This window comes from the organism of the source record quoted next, unplaced genomic scaffold (genome assembly GCF_019419815.1).
Source record: "Pyrus x bretschneideri cultivar Hongxiangsu unplaced genomic scaffold, Pyrus_bretschneideri_v1 Contig3, whole genome shotgun sequence".
Classification (NCBI taxonomy): Eukaryota; Viridiplantae; Streptophyta; class Magnoliopsida; order Rosales; family Rosaceae; genus Pyrus; species Pyrus x bretschneideri.
The window spans coordinates 3,732,523-3,755,396 of NW_025999612.1; the positions used below are offsets into that span (position 1 = coordinate 3,732,523).

Genomic DNA, 22,874 nt, shown 5'->3' on the forward strand with positions numbered 1-22,874 from the left:
TAGTAAGACAATTGTCTTGCATTGCTAAACGAATCGAATGCGCAAACTCCACATATTGCGTCATATCAAGGGGCCCAGGGGCGTGTTGTTTCTTTACACCAATCAATTCTGGACCACCGCTTTCTTACTATCCCTATTATCGGCCATCAGATGTACAAAACAATGTGAAGAAAACTACAAAACAATATGTGCTTATAAAGAACATGTAACACTTTACTCGATGAAGCCTTCGTCACGCATAACCTTTGAGCAACGAAACCTTCGCCATGCAAAGTACAAAATAAATATGCAATATACGCCACAATTTCAACACCACTGACCATCGCTTTGCGCGACGAAGTCTCGTCCCTCAACGTTATGCGCAACCAAAATTTTGTCGCGTAATTAAGTGGTAATATGTAGCAAAGGCAGCTCCTTAAATGCTAACCGACTATTTCACAATGTTTTTGCGCAATGAAATCTCCTCCCGGAAAGGTTTTAGCGACAAAAGTTTTGTCACGTAAAGCCTTGTGCGATTAATTGAAAATATTTATTTTATTTCATCACGAAAACAGTTTCTCAACAAAATAATGTCAATATTATAATATTTTGGAAATCTGTTCTCGAAACAAAACAAATAAATACAGTCCATATAAATTTATTCTTCCAAATTAATAATAATTTAGTGTCATTATTTAATAAACCATAAATAGACTAATAAAAAAAAAACTATTCTAATCGATACTTGAACATGACGTTGATGCACTTCATCAGATTTGCGTCACTTTTGTCAATGTCCCAATCAGGCTGATATGCAAAAATAAATAAATTATACATATCACTATTATATTTTATCTAAAGAACTAAATTATTATTTAACTAATTAATAATTTACATGTACTGCTAATGCATTGATCATGACAGCCTTTATCCCCTAAGGGACGTCTCTCCAAGACTCCCAATTCACCCCGCATCTGTTACACACCAATACCTCGACGTCGCCCCTAAACTTGTTCACCATATCCGACTTTTAATATCCTAATTCTGAGTAAGTGATTCGATAGCAGCTCTTAGCTGAAGAAGTATATCGAACACATGTGTAACATCCCAAAATTTCTAATTCGGAAGCCAAACACACAGGTAGGCCACAATAAAAATAGTGGTTAATTATAATTCTAACTAACCACACAAAAAAAAAAAAAAATCATTTTGTTTAGTTATGGCTGCATCTAACATCCTGGTTAGACTGCCAAAATACCCTAAACGAAGGGATCAAGTCATTCGTAGTTCACTTTACGCTTCTAGAACAACATACTAAAATTTCATTATGATCCAACGGTCGGATCTCCACCAATCACGAATTCAAGTGGCGATCGACATTTTTATTTCACGAACTTACAAATCCAATTCGGAAAGATCCTTACGTCGGATTCCCGATCCATAAGTTCCTAAGGTCCTCAAATATTACTTATTTTAATGTATCAAAGTTTGGTGACGATCCAATGGTCAGATTGTCGATTCATATATTGACCAAGCAACCTATCGTAGTGAATTTAGGTTCAAACAATCAACCTATGTCCTAAGAATATCAAAACTGAATTCAGGACATCTATTTAGCCTAAAAATAGCATTGACGGCCCTCTAGCCATGCGCCGCCGTGGGTGGTGATCGGCCGCCCCAGCTCACTGAAAAACTCAATTATTTCCAAAAATTCTCAAATTTTACAAAAATAAAGATCTCAAAGGGTAGAGCAAACTTTATACATATGGACAAGTCCAATTTGGCCGGTAAAAGCTCCAATTTCCCTTGAACCCGCTGGAAACCCTAAGAATAGGTGGCTTTGATCCGTCACCTCTGGTGCTCCGCCACCCCTATAGTTGATTGGGCTTTGTTCCAGGCCTCAAGATGATGCTATAGGTGGTGGTAATCAAAGATATTTGTTTCAAATTTGGGGAATTGATCTCTAAGAACCCGCACACCCACTGGTGCGATCTTACCAATTTCAAGGCTAATTTGTATCGAATTTGGGGTAGAATAGGTAGAGGGGACGATGGGAAATGATGTCCAAGTGGTGAGGGGCTTCAGCTCCCTAGAAATTGGCTGGGAGACCATCGGATTTCCATGGCGCCGCCAATTGGGTCGCACGGGTCAAGAGACCTGTTTTCCCCCTTTCTCCCCCTTCTCTCCTTTTCCCCCCTTCCTTGGTTTTTGATTGGTCCGTCCAATCCCTCTCCACTCTCCTTTCTCTCCTTGCCACTTCATCTCAGCCACACACATGGCACTCCCATTGCTCCAGATTTTCTGGAGCCTTCCAAATTAATGGGAAAATATCTATTTTGCCCTCCACTTCAATCATTAATAACTTGTTCGTTATAATTTCGTTTCACGAACGATTTTCGTCTACGCACTCATAGGTTCGAACTCTATCCAAATATGTCAAGAAATATGATAAAATATACGAGGATAAAATATGTCCTTGTAAATTTACGTTTAGTCAACGAGGGGCATTTTCCACTTATCGATAAAGTTTTCTACATTTTCATATATGTTAAATTTTCTAGGGTGTTGCAGCATGTCCCAGCTCTCTTCTTTTTCTTGTCTACCAATAAAATAAAAAATTATATTAATCTACTTAAATATTTAATTTATTAAACAACTCTCTTTGACGAAGGGCCACCAGAGTTCGCCATCGCGTATGGAAAAAACAAACAAAAATTGGAATAATAATTCAGTGAAAGTAAAGAGTTTTCAGATTGAATTGTGAAGAGAAAGAGTGAAATTGGCTATTTAAAGGAATTCAGACTACCTTGCACGAAGAAACTTTTGTCGCCCAAAACCATGGAGTAAATACCACATTCAACAATTTGACCAAACAACTGACAGAACCTTTGCGTGACGAAAAATTGGTCACGCTTTTTGGGCACCAAAAATATAGGCAGTTGCGCGTTTTTCTGAGAACCTTTGCACAACGACGAGTTTTTTTTCTTTTCTCTTAAGCTACTTTTGTGCGAAGAAACATGGCGTCGCTCAAGATGTTTGTCCCATTAAATTATTTTCGATGGGTTTGAGCAGCGGAATGTTACCTTCGTCGCGCTAACCGGTTTTGCACAACGAGTTCTATATCGTCGCATATGGTTTGTTCGCGCAATGGTTTTTCCTACTAGTGTAATGTGACGAGATGAGGGATAAGAAGATCGAAAATAATCAGAGGAAATTGTGAAGGATAAGGAAGGTTTATGGTCTGATTTTATCAGCCCTAGGCCAACGCTGGCGATGAGACTTAGAGGTGGAGATGGATTCCTTGGTTGCTGGGGTGGGGTTTGTTATTTCTTTCTCTGTTTTTATTATTTATTCTTGTTTTTGTTTTTTAGTTTTGATTTTCTTTTTTTCAATTAAGATTTCTATTTTTTTTATTCCACGTGTCACAAATTTTGATGGATTAAAAAAACTAACAGAAGTATGAAAGTGTCAGAAAACTAGCCCCTTTATTTTATATATACGCAATTGCTATAGCTCTCGATTTCGGTTTGTTTTTCTCACTCAACGTCACTTTGCATCAAGAATTCTATGTTAATTAGATATCTGCAAACATCACATTGTTCACTGTTCTCCTATGTTAATTCTATCTTATAACTCTCAATTTCAAATTTATTATGTTGCTTCGGAGTATTAAATATTTTGAACTTTGAACTGTTAAATTTTTTATTACAAATACAAAATTTAAATTTAATCATTAAAAACCAAACTATATATTCTATACTCAACATCATAGATTTATAATGTTACTTCGGAGTATTAAATATTTTGAACTTTTAATTGTTAAATTTTTATTACAAATACAAAATTAAAATTTAATCATTAAAAACCAAACTATATATTTGGTACTTTTACCTTTAGATTCACAAGAGTAAAAGCAAATAGGTTTATTATGTGTACGTGTTGTTTATTCACTTTTTCTCCTGAGATCAAAAATATAGTGGTTATTCACTATTCGATTTTAATATACCTAAATATAAAAAACGATTTTAGATAAACAAAAGGCTTCTAATCAATTGGTTAACTTGAGTACTAACCAAACAAAACTTGTTGAGTAGTGAAGCGAAGAATAAGTGGTCATCTACCCATCGTCATTAGAAAATAATTTCTTGCAGGGATATAAGAAAATTATATCGCGATTGAGATTGTATCTCGATGAAACAATACATCAATGAAAAGTTAGTTAGATAATTTAGTAAATTTTCTTTTATAATTAAACAAAACAGGCCAAAATGCACATCTGAAGCGAGTGGCCTTGCTAAACCCTTAGGTCATCTCCAATCGGGCTAGCCATAAGGTCATAGGCCAAAGAATAGCCCTTTTTGACATAAAACTCATCTTCAATGGAGGTCTTGACCAAAAAATTCTTGGGATTCACTTGCCAAAATCTAGCATATGGCCAACGGGTTGGTCATCTCTAGCCAGCCAGCCCTTTCAATTAGGCCCAGCTAAATTTTTTAATTTTTTAAGATGAAATTAAAAAAAAAATTTAATTCTAATTTTTTTTTCCTATAAATACCTTAGACATTTCTATGCCATGTCTCACATCCTTTTCACCATTCCATACTATCTTACCTTATTTTATTTCAATTCTTCACATTCTATCTACCTCAAACACTCTTTTCATACACATCCCTCTCTTACCTCTTCCAATAATTTTCAAATGGCCACATCTTCAAGTGGCACTCAAAATATGTCCAGAGGCTTATTTATTTAGCGACAAGTGACACTCAAAATATGTTCGGAAACATTATTTTAGTATGATAATTTAATTCAATTAACCAATAAAATTAAAGAACAAACTTAAAGAAATAAATTATTGGGGGATAAAAAAAATAGCTCCTTTCGGTTGGAGATGGTATATAAATATGACATGTCACTGTTCATTAAAAATAATTTCTTGTAGGGCTATAATCTAGACAGAGACTAAACATAGTCTCTTCGATTGGAGATGACCTTAGTTGCACCCCCTTGGCTAAAAGTTTGCTACTACATGCAGCCTGCTTCTACTTTAACTACTCATAAAGTGTCTAGTGTATGATGGGTGGCAATAGTGCTTTGTTTTAGTGCTGCTTTAGTCAAGGAAGCTTAGTTCAATCAGTTGAAGTTTTGCAGCAGAGGGATAAATTTTCAATCGATTTGCAGGGAAATGAGCTCGATTTTCGAAATTATACGAGAAAATTGTGCTCTATTCCATTCAAATTTCGTCAGAAACTCTTTGAATTTATCGGCAAAACTAAAACTTTCACCAGAAAAACTAAACCCTAGTAGGATGGAACAAAATTGATTTCACTTATTTCTAATGTGACGAGATGAGGGATAAGAAGATGGAAAATAATCAGAGGAAGTGGTGAAGGATAAGGAAGGTTTAAGGTCTGATGTTTCTCAGCCCTAGGCCGACGCTGGCGATGAGACTTTCTCGGTTTTTATTTTTTTTATTTTTTTATTTTTTTATTTTATTTTATTTCTTTTGTTTTTTGTTTTGATTTTCTTTTTTTCAATTAAGATTTCTATTTTTTTTATTCCAAGTGCCACAAATTTTGATGGGTTAACAAAACTAACCAAAGTACGAAAGTGTCAGAAAAAAATAATTAGTATAAAAATTTTAAGTACAATTTTTACGAAACTTGAGAGTAATAATATTTTATATATACACGAATGCTATAGCTCTCGCTTTCGGTTTGTTTTTCTCACTCAATATCACTTTGCTCATCATGAATTCTATGTTAATTAGATATCTGCAATCATCAAATTGTTCACTGTTCTCCAATGTTAATTCTATCATATTGCTCTCACTTTCAGATTTATTATGTTGCTTCGGAGTATTAAATATTTTGAACTTTTAACTGTTAAATTTTTTATTACAATTAAAAAATTAAAATTTAATAATTAAAAACCAAACTATATGTTCTATACTCAACATCAGAGTTTTTTGTGCTTTTTCTTTGTAGTTGAGAAGCATCCATGCCCTTTTTCATGTAGTTGGGTTAAAAATGTGGGAACTTTAACGAAAATCTCATGATACTATTCATTTTAACGAAAAATCATATTTTTACACTAAAAAGTTAATCAAGTTACTACTCATTTTACCCTTTATTTTGTCCTTATCATTAAAATTCAAAGTTTTCAAGTCATTTATTTAGTTTTCCTTAAAAATATAACAAGAGAAATGCTATTCACACTCTTAATTTGTCATTCACATGTTCTTCCGCAAGTATTTTAAAATAGCTAAAATGTTGAATCTAGAGTACAAGATCATCTACCAAAACATATGATGGGTTCATTTTAACTCGATGCCTCTTCGTGCTGGCTGCAGGAAATTCAAATCACAGTGCTTCTCAGAGTTTACGCATCAAATATATTTACTAGTGGAATATATCGACTTTATCGTCGCCGAGGCTTTTCTTTCTAGCGATACGTGGCCTGAACTTAAGCTGAACCGCTAATCTTTTTTGGCCTAGCAAAGCTAGCTACTATCTTGATAACTAAGTAGATTTCTAGGGTTAGGTTGTTTGGTGGAAGCAACACTTTGAGAAAGGATAAAACCAGAGGGAGATTTGCAGACGCACATTCTAAAGATAATGATATTAGTAGACACAATAGTCAGAAAGGGTGGGCCATCCTTCGCATGTGGGCTTGTCTGGTGTTCTTGGACCTAACCCTAGCCAGCTACCAGATCCTCCAGGAATATTTTTGTGCATCTACATGCGAATCTCAAGTCTTTTAAACTCAGATGTTCCGGTACTTTTTACCTTTGGATTCGCAAGAGTAAAAGCAAATAGGTTTATTATTTGTGTGTGTTGTTTATTCACTTTTCTGTTAAAAAAATAGTAGTCACTCATTGTTTGATTTTAATCTATTTAAATAATGAAAAAACGATTTTATATAAACGAAAGGCTTCTGATCAATTGAATAACTTGAGTACTAAACCAAACAAAACTTGTTCGGTAGTGAAGCGAAGAATAAGTGGTCATCTGCCTTTTTATTCCATCGCCATTAGGTTCTTTAACTTGGTCCTTATTTTTATGTAGTCTTAGTATCTATGTTACTACGTAATTCATTTGGATGAAGAAAACAAATCTCTTAAGCCAACCGGTACGAGCTTTACTGCAGATGAGTTATGCAAAAAAACATGCAATTGATTTTTTTCGTTCCTATCTGATGCTTGTATTTTCATGATCAAGTTGTTTTGATTCTGATTCGTTAGATTTTGTAAACAATAATGATAAGAATTCACTTCGTTCTTATTTTTGTTGTAGATGGTTTTTTTTTTTTTTAAAATGATCAACTAGTGGTTTCTACACGGCAGTCCACTTTTCAAAGAGCCAGGAAGGCTCACAGAGGCATTTTAGTCTCTCTCTGGCCACCATCGTGTAATTCACCAATGTCAGAAATCGAACCCAAAATGTTCCGTATGGATGGTTAGTAAACATAACATAGTTTAATCTGAATGACTTCTTCCCGTACCAATTCCTTCATTTTGTTCATTCTCAAGTTAGCCCATACTTTACTTCATCATTTTCATTTCTTAGTAAGTAAACTGTACAAGTTTTGCCAACCCAAAACAATGAGGTCCAAAATAGGGGGTGCTTCTCTAGTGCACATGCGTAAATGCACGCACATTTTTTGTTAGCCGTTAGATCAACCTCAACAGTTGATGTTAACGAGCCCAATGAAAGAGTTTTAATGGGTCTCAATGATTCTTGTCCAAAAAACTTGTCCTTCAGTCTCATTTCTTCCCTTTGCTAGGCTTCTGGGCCTTGCTCATTCTTGGGTTAGAAGACTAATGAGCCCAACCTGGATGTGCGGCCCAATTCATTGACCGTCCCCGATATCCACGGTGTGCGGAGAAATTCTTTGGTTTTCTGAATGTTAGTTGAAACATTAGTTTCTGCATGCAGGAAATGTAACTGCTTATTAGAGCCCATGCGGTTTGGAATTGTCTGTCAGTTTTGAGTTTCAGAGTCCTACCTGCGTAGTTCTAAAGCATGCAAATCCTTGTTGACATATTAACTTTATTAAAGGTTTTTTATCACAAATGATCCATAAAACTGACACAACTCGTCAAAATAATTCTTTATATTGAAAATAAATGTAACCCTTGAATTTAGATGCTGCAAATCAATATGATATTTCATCACAATTCTGTCAAAAATTCTGTTATGTACTAATACGTCATATATTTAAGTCCCACAAGTCTATTTAAATATCGCCACATGAATTAATCATAAAAAACTTTTAAGAAAAAAATAATCAGTTTGTCATTCACCTCCCACTCAAATGCGAAATGAAAAGAACAAGTTTGTTTATAATTTTATCTCCATTGAGTTAGCTTCCCGCAGCTTCTCTTTTTCCTAGCTTGCTTATTGTTATTTTCCTTCCTATTACGTGAACTGCATAAGGGAAGATTTTTATTTCATGATTCTATTTACCCTTGAATTAATCTAACTTTCTTCATTAAAATGTTCCTCACCGGACCCCATTTTTAGGTCCTTAAGAGCGCATTGCTGCTTTTATCATATCTAGATCAGAAATTTATACGATAGTATAAATGTGCGAAGATAAGTGTCTTACCAATAAAGCTATAACCTTCAGCTCAAATGTCGCATAGACTCACACTTCATAAACAGTACAAGTATACAAATAATGATGGATAAATCTCTATTTACTACCCTCATGTTTCGTGGTTTTCAATATTTAGTACATCAAGTTTTTTTTCGTCCCAGAGTCATACTTAAAAGTGTAAATTTTGGGACAATCTCATACATCCGTTAGTTAAACTGTTAACTTTGTCGTTAACTGATAACATGGTGACTATGTGGACAATAACTAGATACCACGTATCATTAAGGAGTCCACGTGGAAATTAAAAATTAAAAAAAAAAATATTTAAAGAAAAGTTTAAAAAATTAAAAAAAAATAAACAAAGCAAAACCCAGATCGTCTCCCCCAAATCCACCCGGAACCACTTCCCTCCCCATTGCGCCTCCATCCCCTCCACCCCTCACCCACCGACGCCCTTCCCTGATACCCACACAGCATAACCCATTTCATCCTCCAATTTTATCAAGACACCCACCACCCCAGCCACACCCACCACAGTTTCCAACCATGGCAGCTCAAATTCGACAGAACCCAATATACAAAACAATCAAAAACAAAATTTGGTTTTAAGTTTTAGAGTTCACATTCCAAAATTCACAGATTACACTAACAATATTTCAACAAGAACAAGAAAAAGATTCAATTCTACACAACTCAAGAGAAATTACAAAATACAAATAAAAAAATTAAATCTTGGGTTTTAGATTATAAGCTCAAAAAAAACTCAAAAGTGATAAACCATACCGTTTCCTGCTCTCAATGATCTTTTGGCGTCCAGGAAACTTGAACTTGGCACGGCGGAGGGCCTCGGCAGCATGGCTCTTTTTGCTTTCCTTGCAGTGAACAGAGAGCAGCATCTGCCCAATAGCAACCCTAGCGCAAGTCCCGAGCGGCTTCCCGAAAGCTCCGCACATACCAGTCTGAAATCTATCGGCTCCGGCGCACGAAAAACATCTTGTTGATTCGGAGGACGTGGAGGGGGTGAACCCTAACCATCAGGTGGAACGTATCCTTTCCGGCGAACTTGGTCATGTACTTGTTGCAGGGATTCGCGCCGCCTTGAGAGCCTCGCTGGAAAATTTTCCTTCTCCCAGGAGACGAGCTAGAGTCAGATCGAGCGAGAAATCACAAAGAGAGAGGGGCAAAGCAATGGAGAAGAAGCAGAGCAAACCAATAGAGCTGTTAAACACGATGGTATCTGGAGATTAATGGACCACAGGTGGTGGTGGAGTTGGAGGAGGAGGGCGACGGCGACGGCGGGATTTTTGGGAGGGATGATATGGGGGATGAGAGAAGGTGGGATGGAGGCGCAATGGGGAGGGAAGTGGTTGCGGGTGATGGGGGTGGGAGGCTGGGCACGGGGGGATTTGGGGAAGACGATATGGGATTTGCCTTTGTTTTCTTTTTTTTTTTTTTCTTTTTTAACTTTTCTTTTAATTTTTTTTTTTAATTTTTAATTTTCACGTGCACCCTTAATGACACGTAGCGTCTAGTCATTATCCACATAGGTGTTACGTCATCAGTTAATGGCAGAGTTAATAGTTTGACTAACGGATGTATAAGACTGTTCCAAAATTTACACTTTAGGTATGACTCTAAGATGAAAAAAAACTTGATGTACTAAATATTGAATACCACGAAACATGAGGGTTGTAAATAAAAATTTACCCAATAATGATTACAAACAAAAGCATATAAATAATTAGAAAAATGGAAACATAAAACAAGAGAGACTATTGTTATTTATAGTTAGAAACATAAATCTAATTACGCTATTAACATTTCAAAAAAAGTGAGTCTCCTATATAACGATAGAGTTTGCCACTATGAATCTATGAGATATGTGGTAAGTAATGTACGTAGTTGAGTCTTTGCGTTTAATTAGCATTATCTTGACAAATAAAACACAGCATTATTGAGAAGAAAAATCACATAATTTAGTTAATATCTACATGCGATGAAGGAGAACGAAAATTCGTTGTTAACCATGTGTTCAATGTTTGAACAAAATTACATGCAAGATAGCCCAATCCATTATTCCCATTCCATGCATCCACAATTAACCAACTATAGTATAGTGTCACATAGGGCAACTCTTTATGCGAATGTTCAAATTTATTAAAATTTAACTCACTATAAATTGTTGAATCTAGATTCTCCTCATGCTCACTCTTCTCAACTTATAATCATGCATAGATCATTAGAAATTCGAAGATTGTAATGAGTTACATATATAGAAACAAAAATTAGATTTACAAAATGAATAGAGGCCAGAGTTTGTGACACCGGCAGCATAGTGTGAGTCAAAGGAAAAAAAATGGATTCATGGTGAAAAAAAAAATGCATCTTCAACACAGAATTGTGCAAATAAAAGCTTAGGAAGACGATCTAGACAAAATGGATGTGGGAGCTTAGGTTCAGTTTCATGTACCGTGGATTGTGAATGTGTAGCTAGTATACTGTTTCTAGTTGTTCCTGTGAGAAATGGAAGCAAATTTACCGTTGAGTACACGTGGCACCTTGCTAATGGTACGCCACAATCGGTCTTTCATCAATTATATGCGTCCAATGGCTTCATGTGCGCCAGTTAGGCGCATGGGAATAAATCATTTATGCATAAATAGATTACTCACATTCATTGATGAAGCTACAGAGGAGCGAGAAGAAGCGACCGCCTCTTCCCTCGTTGGAAATGTCCATTGAAAGTGAGAATTTTGCCCTTCTGATTGGATTGTAGCCTTTTAAGGACCACCTGATGAAATTCCACGCGGAAAACCTATATTGATTGTAATGTGCATGATATAATCAATTTTTTCTTCTAGTCTCATCTAAAAAGAAAACTATAAGAAAATAAATATAAAAAAATTATTGTAAAGTTAAATGGAATTTTATAAGATATTTTTATTTAAACTAGGTAAAGGTTTTCAATGAATATAAGCCTTTGGAATATATTTTTTGTGCTAAGTGGTAAAATCATTTTTTATTTTTCTGTGCTAAGTGGTAAAATTTTATAAATATAAGTCTTTGTGCTAGTAATAAAATCTTTCAGAATATATTTTCTACATTAGGTTAGAGTGTCAAGTTAAAGAGAAATTCTAAGTGGAATTGTTTTGTTGAAGAAATTCAGTAGAAGTCAACAATGCATTACAAGATGGTTGCGGTGTCATGCCTTAAAATATATTATCAAGGACTAATCATTGTGATTGTTTACATGGGTACTATACCATGTTTTCAGGACGTGAAACCACGTTGGTAACAATTGTAACTTATTTATATTGATAAATTATGAACGACATTAATATTGTTTACTATCTAAAAAGATTTCATTGCCTACAATTTTTTTCTAACCTTTTACACTTTTTTTCTCCCTCCCCCTGAAAATTCTTGGCTTCGCCACTGCCCACATTTATTGGTTTATTTGATAGTGAGTTTGAAGAATGCTAGCATAAATTTAGAATCGAATCCTCCCAACCCTAGATTGGGCGAAACATGAAAGCACACTTTTGGCTATCAGATGATGCTTCTCCGAAAGATTTCTTGAGTAACAATGCATGCTTATAGTTGATGCTTATTCAGAAGCGTGTAGTGTTTCCTAAGCATTTGGGGGATATTTGTATCCTTCAAGAGTCTTTGTCGTATATGTTTCATTACATAATTCGCCGTAAAAATTGTGTTCCTACACTATACGTTACAATCAAAGTCGAGTAAAAGATTTGTATTGGTTACGCTAGAATATGCAAACGACAATATATCGATGCTCTCCAAGTCTCAATAGGTTCACCATACTTGCATAAAAAAAAAAAAAAAAAACAGCCGAAAGCGAAATCTCCTCTCTTGTATGGGGCCTTTGGGCCCCAACCAAAATCCAACATATCCAACAACCAAATGTTCAAAGGTTTCATAGTTGCCGTCCTTATTTCTCAATGTTTTTCTCTCTCTTGCAATTTACTCTTTTTTTTTTTTATATCTTAAACAAACGATATTATTTACATTAAAGGAAGATGATGGATTTAGCCTCACAATAGGCTAACAATAATGTGGTTCAAATTCATCTTTGACGAGAATCGAATCTAAGACATCTCGCATACAAGTGAAGAGGAATACTACTAAAATGTAGTACTAAGTAGGTGCAATTTACTTTATTTAAACACACAAGTTTACCCAAACAATTCTCACCATAATTTTTTTTTAAATGTTTATGTAATTGACCAAAATGAAGGGCACCATGTTTTCTATCAAGTTAACTTTCTTTTCCTTTGTAGTCAAACTTGAGGACGGTTAGATCAATGGGTAACCAAAATTATTAGCTGTGGACCAATATTTGTCTCCGTGTGGACAATATTGGTTCCCCCAATGCCATAAAGTGGGAAGAGTTTTCTATCCTCTTGCTTTCTTTCTTTCCTACTTGCTTGCCTGTGTTTTTGGTGTGAAAAGTATAGGGAAGATATGTAGAATGGTGATTCTATACAGCTAGCAATGAGCATGACATAGCATTTCATTGTGGCACCCATGAGATAAGATCTTAGGAAGGAACTTTTGCGGAAATTCAATTCTACGATGCTTTAAAGTATCTTATAGTTTGAAATTTTAACTGTTAGATCTTGATTATTATATTTTTTACTAAAGATTTAACGATTAAAAATTTCATAATACAAACCTACGGTGCGTCAGAACGCTATAGAAAATTCGAAAATTTTGTGTGCATTTTAAGAGAGAGAGAGAGAGGAACATCACATGAAACCCAAAATGACAAGGTATCAAGCAAAGTGAAAGGAGAGAAAGAACAAAATAAGTTGGGATGATATAAAGTATGGTATATATCTGTTATAGTAATCGAATCACCTTTTTGTCTTCCATTACTGTAAAACTTTGAAGACAAATCAAAATGTACAGCAAAAGTTTCATGTCACGTAGCTTGGAAACAGATCACAGGCATCTTCATCCCCTGCTAATGGATATATACTTTACTTTCTTCTACACTAATTATCTTTATCGTCTTACAAAATTGTAGGTTCTTTTAACACAATACAGTAATGGCATATGTGTTTTCTTGTTCTTTTGTTTTCAAATGAGAAATGATCTCCGTATTCTCCTTTTTTTTTTTTTTCTTTTGTACTCATTTCTTTATATTATTTAATTTATTCAATCTAACAACTTTAAAAAAGAAAAATAGGGAATTGCGGCAGAAAAAGAAAAAAAATGGAAGAAATAAGAGATAATACTTATGATATAGACTCCTTTTGCATTTTTAGTGCGAATTTTAGATGCCTGCTTGGTCTTTCTCAATCATTTTCGGTTCCAAGTGTAGCATGCATTTTGTGGAAAGAGACATAATTTATCCTACCAATAAAAAAATCTAAACAATAAGTGGTTGAATAATGCAATCTAAAACATGACTTCTACATAATTCAGTTTTTCTTTCTGCATTTTCATGTTTATTTTTGTCTTTAGGCTCGATTTGTTTAATTTACAAATAAAAACTAAATGGGATTGTGCAAGAAGATAAAATTGGTATAGAAATGACTTCTCATCAATTTAAGAAGAATATTCACATAGAATGGGGTTCATCGTCACTATGTTTTCCCAATTCGATAATACAATACTACGTGTAAGTTTTCTTCCACACGACATTGTCTTATTAAACTAGAACGTCACATAATGGTAAACTGGTATCATACAAATTGTTCTCCATATATGAGACTCATGTTTGAATATGTAATTTTTCTTCAACAGTATGATATTACTTAGTAGTATAAAAAATAAACAGTAAAGATTGACTGTAGCATTTTTTATGGTAAAAAGATTGTCTGTAACATTTCTTTTCGTAAAAAGATTGACTGTAACATTGATTTTAAGAAACCCAACGGTAAAAATTGTCTAAAAAGCGGAGGTAGTTAGTTAGCTAAACTACCGAACAAAAATTCTATGACATGGTGAACCCATTGCTAATCATCACAAATCTATCCCCTTTTACAAATGGAAGCACCCAATTTGACCTAAAAAACTGAGGGCAGTCAAGCAGATGCCAAAACCAAGCAAATAAGAAATAAACAGTGACTAAAACACACACAACTGCCACACCAATTCAAGCAACGAATCACATGATTCACAAGATTTCTGATAAATTCTGCATCCCAATTAGGCCTGGCAAAAAGAATCATATTTGTCGTGTTCATGTTATTTTCGTGTAAGATCTATTATTTTAATTTTTCGTGTCACGTCATATCTATTATCTTAACGAATTCTTAGAAAGTCTGGTTATTTTTACCCAATATTTTCGTGTCACACCATCTCTCTCCCCCCTTTTTTTATTCTGACAATTCCAAAGCTTCCTCAGCGGAGTCATCAACAAAAGGATGAATTTTTTATTATGACGCGAACACGGATGATACATTATATGTTTTTATATAACTATGAGAAATTTTATTTTTTAAGTTATTAACATTTTAACACACAAATCTCATCATTGTATAATAACAAATGTTGTAATATTTCGTGTGCCGATCACATTAAAAAATCTCTCGAAGAGAGGGAGAGTCTGAAAAACCCAAAAACCCCATCCATCTCAAAAACCTCATAAACCCCCAGCGTTTGGTTTCATCACCCCAAAAAAAGCCAAGATCTTTAGGTCTCTCTCTCATGTCTCATCTGCTGTTGAACGATCTTTTTCTCAGTCTCCTCTAATTGCTCCTCTTTTTTCCATCTTTTTTTAACTTCTGATGCATTTCGTTTACACCGCCATTTTTAACTTTCTCTGTCATTACCCAAAAGAAAAATGAAAAACCCAAAAACTTCCATAATTTTGATTAATTTTCGTACCAATCTCTGAAACAAAAGGACAACAATGCAAACATAAGCCTTGACAATTTATATATTTTATTTCTTTCCAATTTTTCAATATTTGATGGCAGCTGCGGCAACCCCAACAACAACTACTAGTAGCGCTAACATTACTGACCTCCATTCCCACACGAACCCAAGCAAAACCAGAGCTAAACACCGCAGGTGCCGCGACTCCACCACCCTATCTTCCCCACCTGCCTCCGCCGCCGCCGCACCACCCAACCCTGCTCGAAAGCTCGGCCCGCCCACCATTGTCTCATCCGAGAACACCTGGTGCTGTTTCGCCTCAAAAGACTCGACACCCATCTCCGCCAAGCCACGCCTGGCGCAACCCATTAACCCTGATCATATACCCGACCCGGTTCAGACATACCCATCTGGGAAATCGCCTTCTTCTTCGCCGTCCTCGTTCCGGATCCGATTCGCGCCGGGTAGTCGCTCTCCGGTCATGGATTTTACTCCGGCGTTGACAAATGGCCATTCTGGTCAAAGAGATTCGTTTAATTCCAGCTTCAGCAGGTTCAATTCAATGCTCACGGCCGGGTTATTGAACCCCATGTCGCCGCCGCCGCAATCCGAAAAGACGACCCTGTCCGACATAATGGCTAACGAGCCGGAAATGGCCCAACCGAGATTCCCGATCCACCAGAACGGCGTCGGTTCGTCAAGCGGACGCAAAACCCATGTGGGTTTGGTTCAGGACAAGCAGGCGTTGATGATGCAGCGGGTTTCCGATCTGCTGACGGAGAATCGGAGCCCCGGGAACCAGTTCAACGACCCGTCGAGCAGTGACATTAAGCTCACTCTTAGCTCCAAAGATGGGTTCAGCGTGTCGATGAATGTGCACCGGCAGATACTGGTCGCGCACAGTCGATTCTTCGCGGTGAAGCTCTCGGAGAGGTGGGTCAAGCAACAGAGGATGACGCTGTCGTCGTCGCCGCCGTACAATGTGGAGATTGCAGACTGTGATGACGTGGAGGTTTATATCGAGGCCTTGAGGTTGATGTACTGTAAGGATCTGAGGAGGTGGCTGATGAAGGAGGATGTTCCTAAAGTGCTTGGAATTTTGAAGGTAAAGTTTGAATTTTTATGGTTTTTGTTTTTGAAGTTTCTATTTTTCTGTGGTGTAATTACAGCTAACGATTGATTGCTTCAAAAGTGTAGCTAGGTAGATAATTAGAATGGAAATAGATTAAAATCCATTTTTTCGATTCGAAAAAAAACCCAGTTGTTCGAATTCAATGTTTGTTCGTTCTTTCTTAATTTTGACTTTGGATTAGTTATAGCAAGCAAAAAAGGAAATGCAGGTTATGGGAATGATGGCATTGTGGGTGTTCTGTGTGCTTTAGGTTTCGGCAGCAATTGGATTCGATGCCGGTGTTTTATCTTGTTTAGAATACTTAGAAGCTGCCCCATGGGCTGAGGATGAAGAGGAGAAGGTGGCATCACTCATGTTTGAGCTCCGCCTCGAAGGCACTGGAGCAGGGGAAGTACTCAAGAGGATCTCTGTCGAAGTTGCCAATGGGGCTGAAGAGGGTAACAACAATGAAGAAGTTCTTGTAAAGCTTCTGCATGTGGTTCTTGAAGGCAAAGATGAGAAGGCCAGACGTGAGATGAAAGGATTGGTGTCAAAGATGCTTCTTGAGAATTCATCTCATAATGATCTCCGGAAAGAGTCCTTGTACTTGGCTTGTGACGGGTGTTTGCAATTGCTTCGCCACCATTTTTCTCGGGCAGCAGAGTCAGACTTGCAAGACGTGGGTCAGATTGCAAGGCAAGCGGATAATTTGCATTGGATTTTGGATATTTTGATTGACAGACAAATGGCTGAAGAGTTCTTGGCAACATGGGCATCGCAAACTGAATTGTCTGAGGCGCATTCTAAAGTGGCTGCAGTTCATAGATACGAGATTAGCAGGGTTACTGCTCGTCTCTTTGTCGGGCTGGGAAAGGGGCAGCTATTGGTTTCCAAGGATGTGAGGTTCTTGCTTTTACGTACGTGGTTGGTCCCTTTTTACGATGATTTTGCTTGGATGAGGAGGGCGTCGAAGGGCCTGGACAGGCACTCAATTGAGGATGGTCTAAGTAACACAATCCTCACCCTGCCTTTAGCATGGCAGAAGGAAATTTTGCTGGCTTGGTTTAATCGGTTCTTGAACTCCGGTGAAGATTGCCCTAATATACAAAGAGGATTTGAAGTTTGGTGGAGGAGGGCCTTTTGGAGGCGGAATGACGAGCAGGAAAGACCACGGCCATTACGGACTACAACTGCAACCATGGAAGACTCATAGAACTAAACAATTACACAATGCCGGAAAAATGGTGCTCTTACGTCTGTCTCGTGCTCTCCCTTTACCTTGTACCGATGGCTATACTCTCATTTGTTCTTAATTTTGGTTATCTTTTGATCTTCTTAATTTCGAAACCAAGGCGGGAAGCCCCTTATGGCGTATTTGGCTTTCAGGTTGGTGCATGATGTATTAGTTTGACTGGATGTGTACCTAAGGTTTAGTTTGGGAAGATGATCGTGTTCATATTTTTTGGGATAAAATTCGGAAATTGCTTTGTTTTGTTCGGTTTATTCATTGCTTATCTTCTTAGCTCAGCTACGTTGAGTATTTATAAAACTAAGAATACAAATTTGTCTTGGTATGAAATTTGAAGGTATTTTATTTTTTGTTTGATAAACTCGTCTTAGTAAGGTTCAGGTCTCGAGTTCGGGGCAAAAGTGTTAACGGGATACAAAATATAATCATATTAAAATTTGGATAGTGTTATTCACACATAAACCGCAGAGTCTGAAGTCTCGATAAAAGTTTGAGAAAAGGGCCGCCAGCTATGCATGTAAATTGTGGGGAAAGTTGATTGACCTCTTTTTAATTAAGCAAAGTTTGATTGACATAATCCTAGCATCATAAGATTATAAAATGAGCATGTAAAAGAGTCAATAGCCACACACGAGAACGTGTAACAATTCATGCATGCGGCAAGAAGCTAGTTATATATTGAAAGAGAAGATAAAAGGATGAAATTTTTGTAATTTCAGCAATGCCCGTCCCTTCGTCTAACTATTGAAGAAGATAATTAAGAAACATAATGGCTTATGCTATGTTAATTTTATTTTTATGTTTGGGTAAAAAATGTTAATTTTGTTTTCATTATCCGATGACATGCTCTTTTTCGACATTTCAAGTTTGCTACATGAAAACAGGGTACAGCTGCTTCCTGCTTCCATATGTGTGTGTTTGATGTAATTGCTAATAATTCACCACCCTATAAATTTTCTTAGGAGTGAAAAAAATGGTCTTAAGATAAGTGAGAGATCTTTAGATTCGATTCTCGCCATTTTGTACTACGGTCTAGTGGTATTTCTCTTCACTTGTAAGTGAGAGATCTTAGGTTCGATTATCGCTAAAAGTGAATTTGAACCATATTATTGCTAGCCCATTGTGAGGCTTAGCCAACTCCCCCACCCCTTATGCCATCTCCAAACCATGGGATAAAGCTTAAAGTATAAGCTTTAAACCCACCCCCGCCCCCCAAAATCATCTCCAACCATTGGGCTAAAATAAGCCCTAAGGACCCACCAAACTGTCATGTTTCAAACATTTTTTTATTTGTTACTTATAATCTAACGGTTATGATCAAATGAGATCAAATCTAATAGTAAAAAAAAGATTTGACGGTTCAAAATTAAATCTAATGTCTAAAATAATTTAAATCAAATTTAACTTAAAACTTCATAAATAACTATGTATTTGTATGATTTTTAATTACTTATCGGAATTTAAATAGTTTTAGATTAAAATGTTCATAAAAATAAATTAGGATAATCTACATACATTTTATTTTCAAAAAAGTTCCCGAAAAGAAAAAATTAGGTTAAAATCATTATTTTATAATTTTGGGTTAAAATTTTAAGCCTTAAAGGTTGGAATAAAAAAAACAGTTTATGGGTTATAACTTAAAATTTTAAACTTTATCTCCAAGAGTTGAAGATGGTCTTAGCGTAGATGGTAGGTATCTTTTGTTCAAAAGATAGTATGTAATATATAAGAATGATCATTATGCTTAACAAGGGGATGTAGCTCAGATGGTAGAGCGCTCGCTTAGCATGCGAGAGGTATGGGGATCGATACCCCACTTCTCCATTTTTTCCTATCATATTTTTTTCCATTTTTCCCAATCAAATCAGCAAAACTCCGGCCCACTGACAGATAATATTAAAAACAAATTCCATTCAACTCCACTTCTGTAACCGGTTTGCTTCCTTTGTCATGTTTGATTCCCACAATTCATAATATCAATGCTAATCGTGTTTCATATTTACAAATTTTTTACATTTCGGGTCACAATATTATACTTATTTGAGTGTCCTTGCTTGAACTTCTTTGTAAAGATTGAAGCTCTACAGAATTTGTTCTTTACTACCATGTCAAAGTGAAAGGAGAAAAAATAATGTTGGTACGGAAAAACAATGTGAAAGTTTACTTGCAATTCCATATACCAAAGAATATCTACAGCAGTTAGCATATCATCTAGGGTGTTGTTGATTTTTTCATGTATCAGCTCCAAGGCTAACGGCTGCGCGATTACCATCATCGTCACCATTAGCGAAGTGGGTGAAGAAGGAATTTAGCATCGGGCAATCGTAGTTCAGCTCCCCAGGTTTTGCATATTTTTGCCTTAAATCAGAAACCAACAAGGTAACCAGAATTCAGGGTTACAGTGCTAAATAGAAGTAATGAGAACTCACTGTAAAGAACTTCCGAAAAAAATGAAAAGATTTGGTTTTCTAGATTTTACCATTCTTGATCAACGAGCATTTCATCTGTCATTCCAAACTGTCTTAGCTCCTCTTCAGTGTGGTGCATTAACAAGCTGTACCTGCAGATATTAGAGAGTGCGAGATGGAAAATGCAACGGATTCAGTTTACTTTCCTCTGCCACGGAAAATAGATTTCTCCGTGTATGTTAGGATAGTTGGCCAGGGCAGTGTCCCCGCCTCGTTGCAGTTAATTTGAATTCGCCTCTTTGTAGGTAATATTGGTTAGAATGTCGTCTTGTCACAAACATAGATTTCTATTTTCTACAATGCAGTAGAGGAGTAATACCTTCCACCATAGCCTCTTTCCATGACAACCATGCCTCCATTACCAAAGTTATTCAGCCTCTCAAATTGCTCCACTGTCCATTTGTACCATCTCATGAGGAACACTCTAAGCGTTAGACCATGTGAAACTAGCACCAAGTTGATGTTTGGATTTCTCTCGCCCGGTGGCTGAAATCGTCCTATATCAATATCTGATCTTAGTGTTTCTCTAAATCCTGCTCAAGTCAAGTACACTTCATTGTCTCAAAACTTCTTGGTCGAATTCAAAGTGATCAGCAAGTGAAAAACTACATGGAAACTATACCTGTAATCCTATCATAAACATCAGCTGCAGATTCCCCATTAGGAAACCGATAAAAGAAACGCCCATAAAGCATGCGAATCGCTTTCTCTACTCTCATCTTCTCCCTATCCTGAAAATTCCCTTTTCATGGGAGAATGTCACAAAATCCAAATCACTTCAAATTTCATGGAAAAAGAGATAAACATAGATACTAGGGGCACATACCGAAATCCTGCTCTCTAAGCCGAGGCTCTACCCTCATGCCGGCGATTCTTGAGCGCTCAAATGCTCTACCCAAACCCTTCAATGTTTCGACTGTCCTTCTATAAGGAGATACATAAAAGTAGACCTTCCAATTATGCGCTTTGTCCCCCTCAATCATCTCCCTTATCCTCCTCCCACAATCCTCAGCATCAGCCAACCCTTTCTCTGTCAGTCCAATCTTTGGATCAGAAATTCTTGTATAAGCACTCTCATCTACATTTCCTTCACTCTGCCCATGTCGAACCAAGATTATCCGGCGAGGCCTAGGAGGTGGAGATTTCGAACCACTAGCTGACCTTCCATGCAAATGCTTTTCGGGAAAGCTAGACAACCCATTATCAGAATGCTCAACTGTCCCATTATGGTTCACACGGCATTGGATTGTGTTGAAACTAAGCACCCCATTTTCTAGTGGCTTACGTTTAGGTGAATCCGACAGAAGTGTGAGAGAAAGATTTGAATTTCTTGGAAAGCAAGAATTGTAACACAAGCAAGCAGAGAAGCAAAATTGAGCCATTGCCATGACAACTAATTTCTTGCTTGCAAATTCCAGGCAAGTAGACCTCTGAGCCTCAAAATGTCAAATAAAACAGTTTTAGATTTTTATTCTGAGAAATGACAACTGCACACCAATTTTTTATTATTTAAAAAAAAAAAAACCATCTGTTATCATTTTGTTTTTTTTTTTTTTTTACGGAGGAGGTTTCATGCTTTCCCATCTAGCAATGTCAATCAAATGCCAATTTTCAAAGTGCTTCATGTACTTGTGTTTTATGTGGTGCAGATGGGGAGGGGACCCTTTGCATGTTTTGTTATGTTGTGAGAGGTTGATTGGTAGACACAAAAGGGCATGATGAACCGACTAAATTCCGGAAATAATGTTAGGTGCTTCCTTCCTAGCAAGGATTTTTTGTCTTTGTACTGGAGGGGACCAATGTGCATGGTGCCTTTGGGTCCCAGTTTATATGTCTTCTGGGATGAGTTTTTGATGACTAGTGTTAGTCATGCTTAAGGTTACATCCAAAACAGTATATCCTTTTTTATTCTTGAAAATTTGGAGGTGAAGGAAAGATTTATTTATTTATTTATTTTTTATTTTTTTTGTGAAATGTCATATGAATTTTATGTATTTTTCAATTTAATATATGAATTAATATTTTAAGTGATTTATCATATTAATTTTTTGAAATCATTAATATATCATTTTACTCTAACTTCATTACTCATTCTATCCAAAATAAGTTTGTGCTCACCGTTATTTCGAACTTTTAGACCCTTTTCACATTTTTTTTTTATTTCTTTACTTTTATACAAAAATATATGTACATTAGGAGTTGGGAAATAAACTGGTTTGAACTTTTAATCTCCTTTTTACAAGTTATCTACTTCTCTTAGCACGAACCTAAAAAATTTAGCTAGTAAAAAAACATATCAAATTTGTTTCAAAAACTTTTGGTGAACTACTAAAAAAATACATTAGGCTCACTAACATGGAGTTTAACAAACTTTGAGAATTCAATGTGATCAATCGTGTCCATTTAAGAAAAGGGAATTGAAATGTTCAAAATACCCTTTGAAAATAAATGTGCCAGGTATGTGACATCCCACATCGTCAAGGGGAGTGATCCTTATATGTATATTCTCATCTCTACCTAGCACGAGGCCTTTTGGGAGCTCACTGGCTTCGGGTTCCATCGGAACTCCGAAGTTAAGCGAGTAGCGTGCGAGAGCACTCCCATGATGGGTGATCCA

General features: G+C 36.3%; 2 protein-coding genes, 1 non-coding gene and 1 pseudogene across 7 annotated transcripts; 2 read left to right on the forward strand and 2 right to left on the reverse strand.

Annotated features, from left to right (window-relative positions):
* Window positions 1-9,156: 9,156 nt before the first annotated feature.
* On the reverse strand, window positions 9,157-10,654 carry LOC103953405 (annotated as a pseudogene).
* Window positions 10,655-15,216: 4,562 nt separating this feature from the next.
* On the forward strand, window positions 15,217-18,033 carry LOC125479759 (BTB/POZ domain-containing protein At1g63850-like). Its single transcript, XM_048589596.1, has 2 exons — window positions 15,217-16,534; window positions 16,812-18,033. The coding sequence occupies exons 1-2, from the start codon at window positions 15,524-15,526 to the stop codon at window positions 17,751-17,753; spliced, it is 1,953 nt and encodes a 650-aa protein (XP_048445553.1). The 5' UTR covers window positions 15,217-15,523; the 3' UTR covers window positions 17,754-18,033.
* Window positions 18,034-19,540: 1,507 nt separating this feature from the next.
* Window positions 19,541-19,613, forward strand: TRNAA-AGC. The gene has a single exon. It is a non-coding gene; the product is annotated as a tRNA-Ala (tRNA).
* A 67-nt stretch (window positions 19,614-19,680) lies between these two features.
* LOC103953403 (phosphoglycerate mutase-like protein AT74H) lies at window positions 19,681-21,755 on the reverse strand. Of its 5 annotated transcripts, XM_048589139.1 has the most exons (6): window positions 21,084-21,754; window positions 20,880-20,999; window positions 20,577-20,790; window positions 20,269-20,349; window positions 20,017-20,147; window positions 19,681-19,878 (listed from the first exon to the last, which is right to left on the reverse strand). In XM_048589139.1, exons 1-5 carry the CDS (start codon window positions 21,643-21,645, stop codon window positions 20,021-20,023), a joined length of 1,104 nt encoding a protein of 367 aa, XP_048445096.1. In that variant the 5' UTR covers window positions 21,646-21,754; the 3' UTR covers window positions 19,681-19,878; window positions 20,017-20,020. The 5 variants fall into 5 exon arrangements, 4 of the variants coding, with proteins under 4 accessions (XP_048445096.1, XP_048445097.1, XP_009363412.2 ...); XM_048589140.1 differs by lacking the exon at window positions 19,681-19,878 and having other exon boundaries at window positions 19,928-20,178; window positions 20,289-20,349; window positions 21,084-21,755; XM_009365137.3 differs by lacking the exon at window positions 19,681-19,878 and having other exon boundaries at window positions 19,928-20,147; window positions 21,084-21,753.
* Window positions 21,756-22,874: the final 1,119 nt, after the last annotated feature.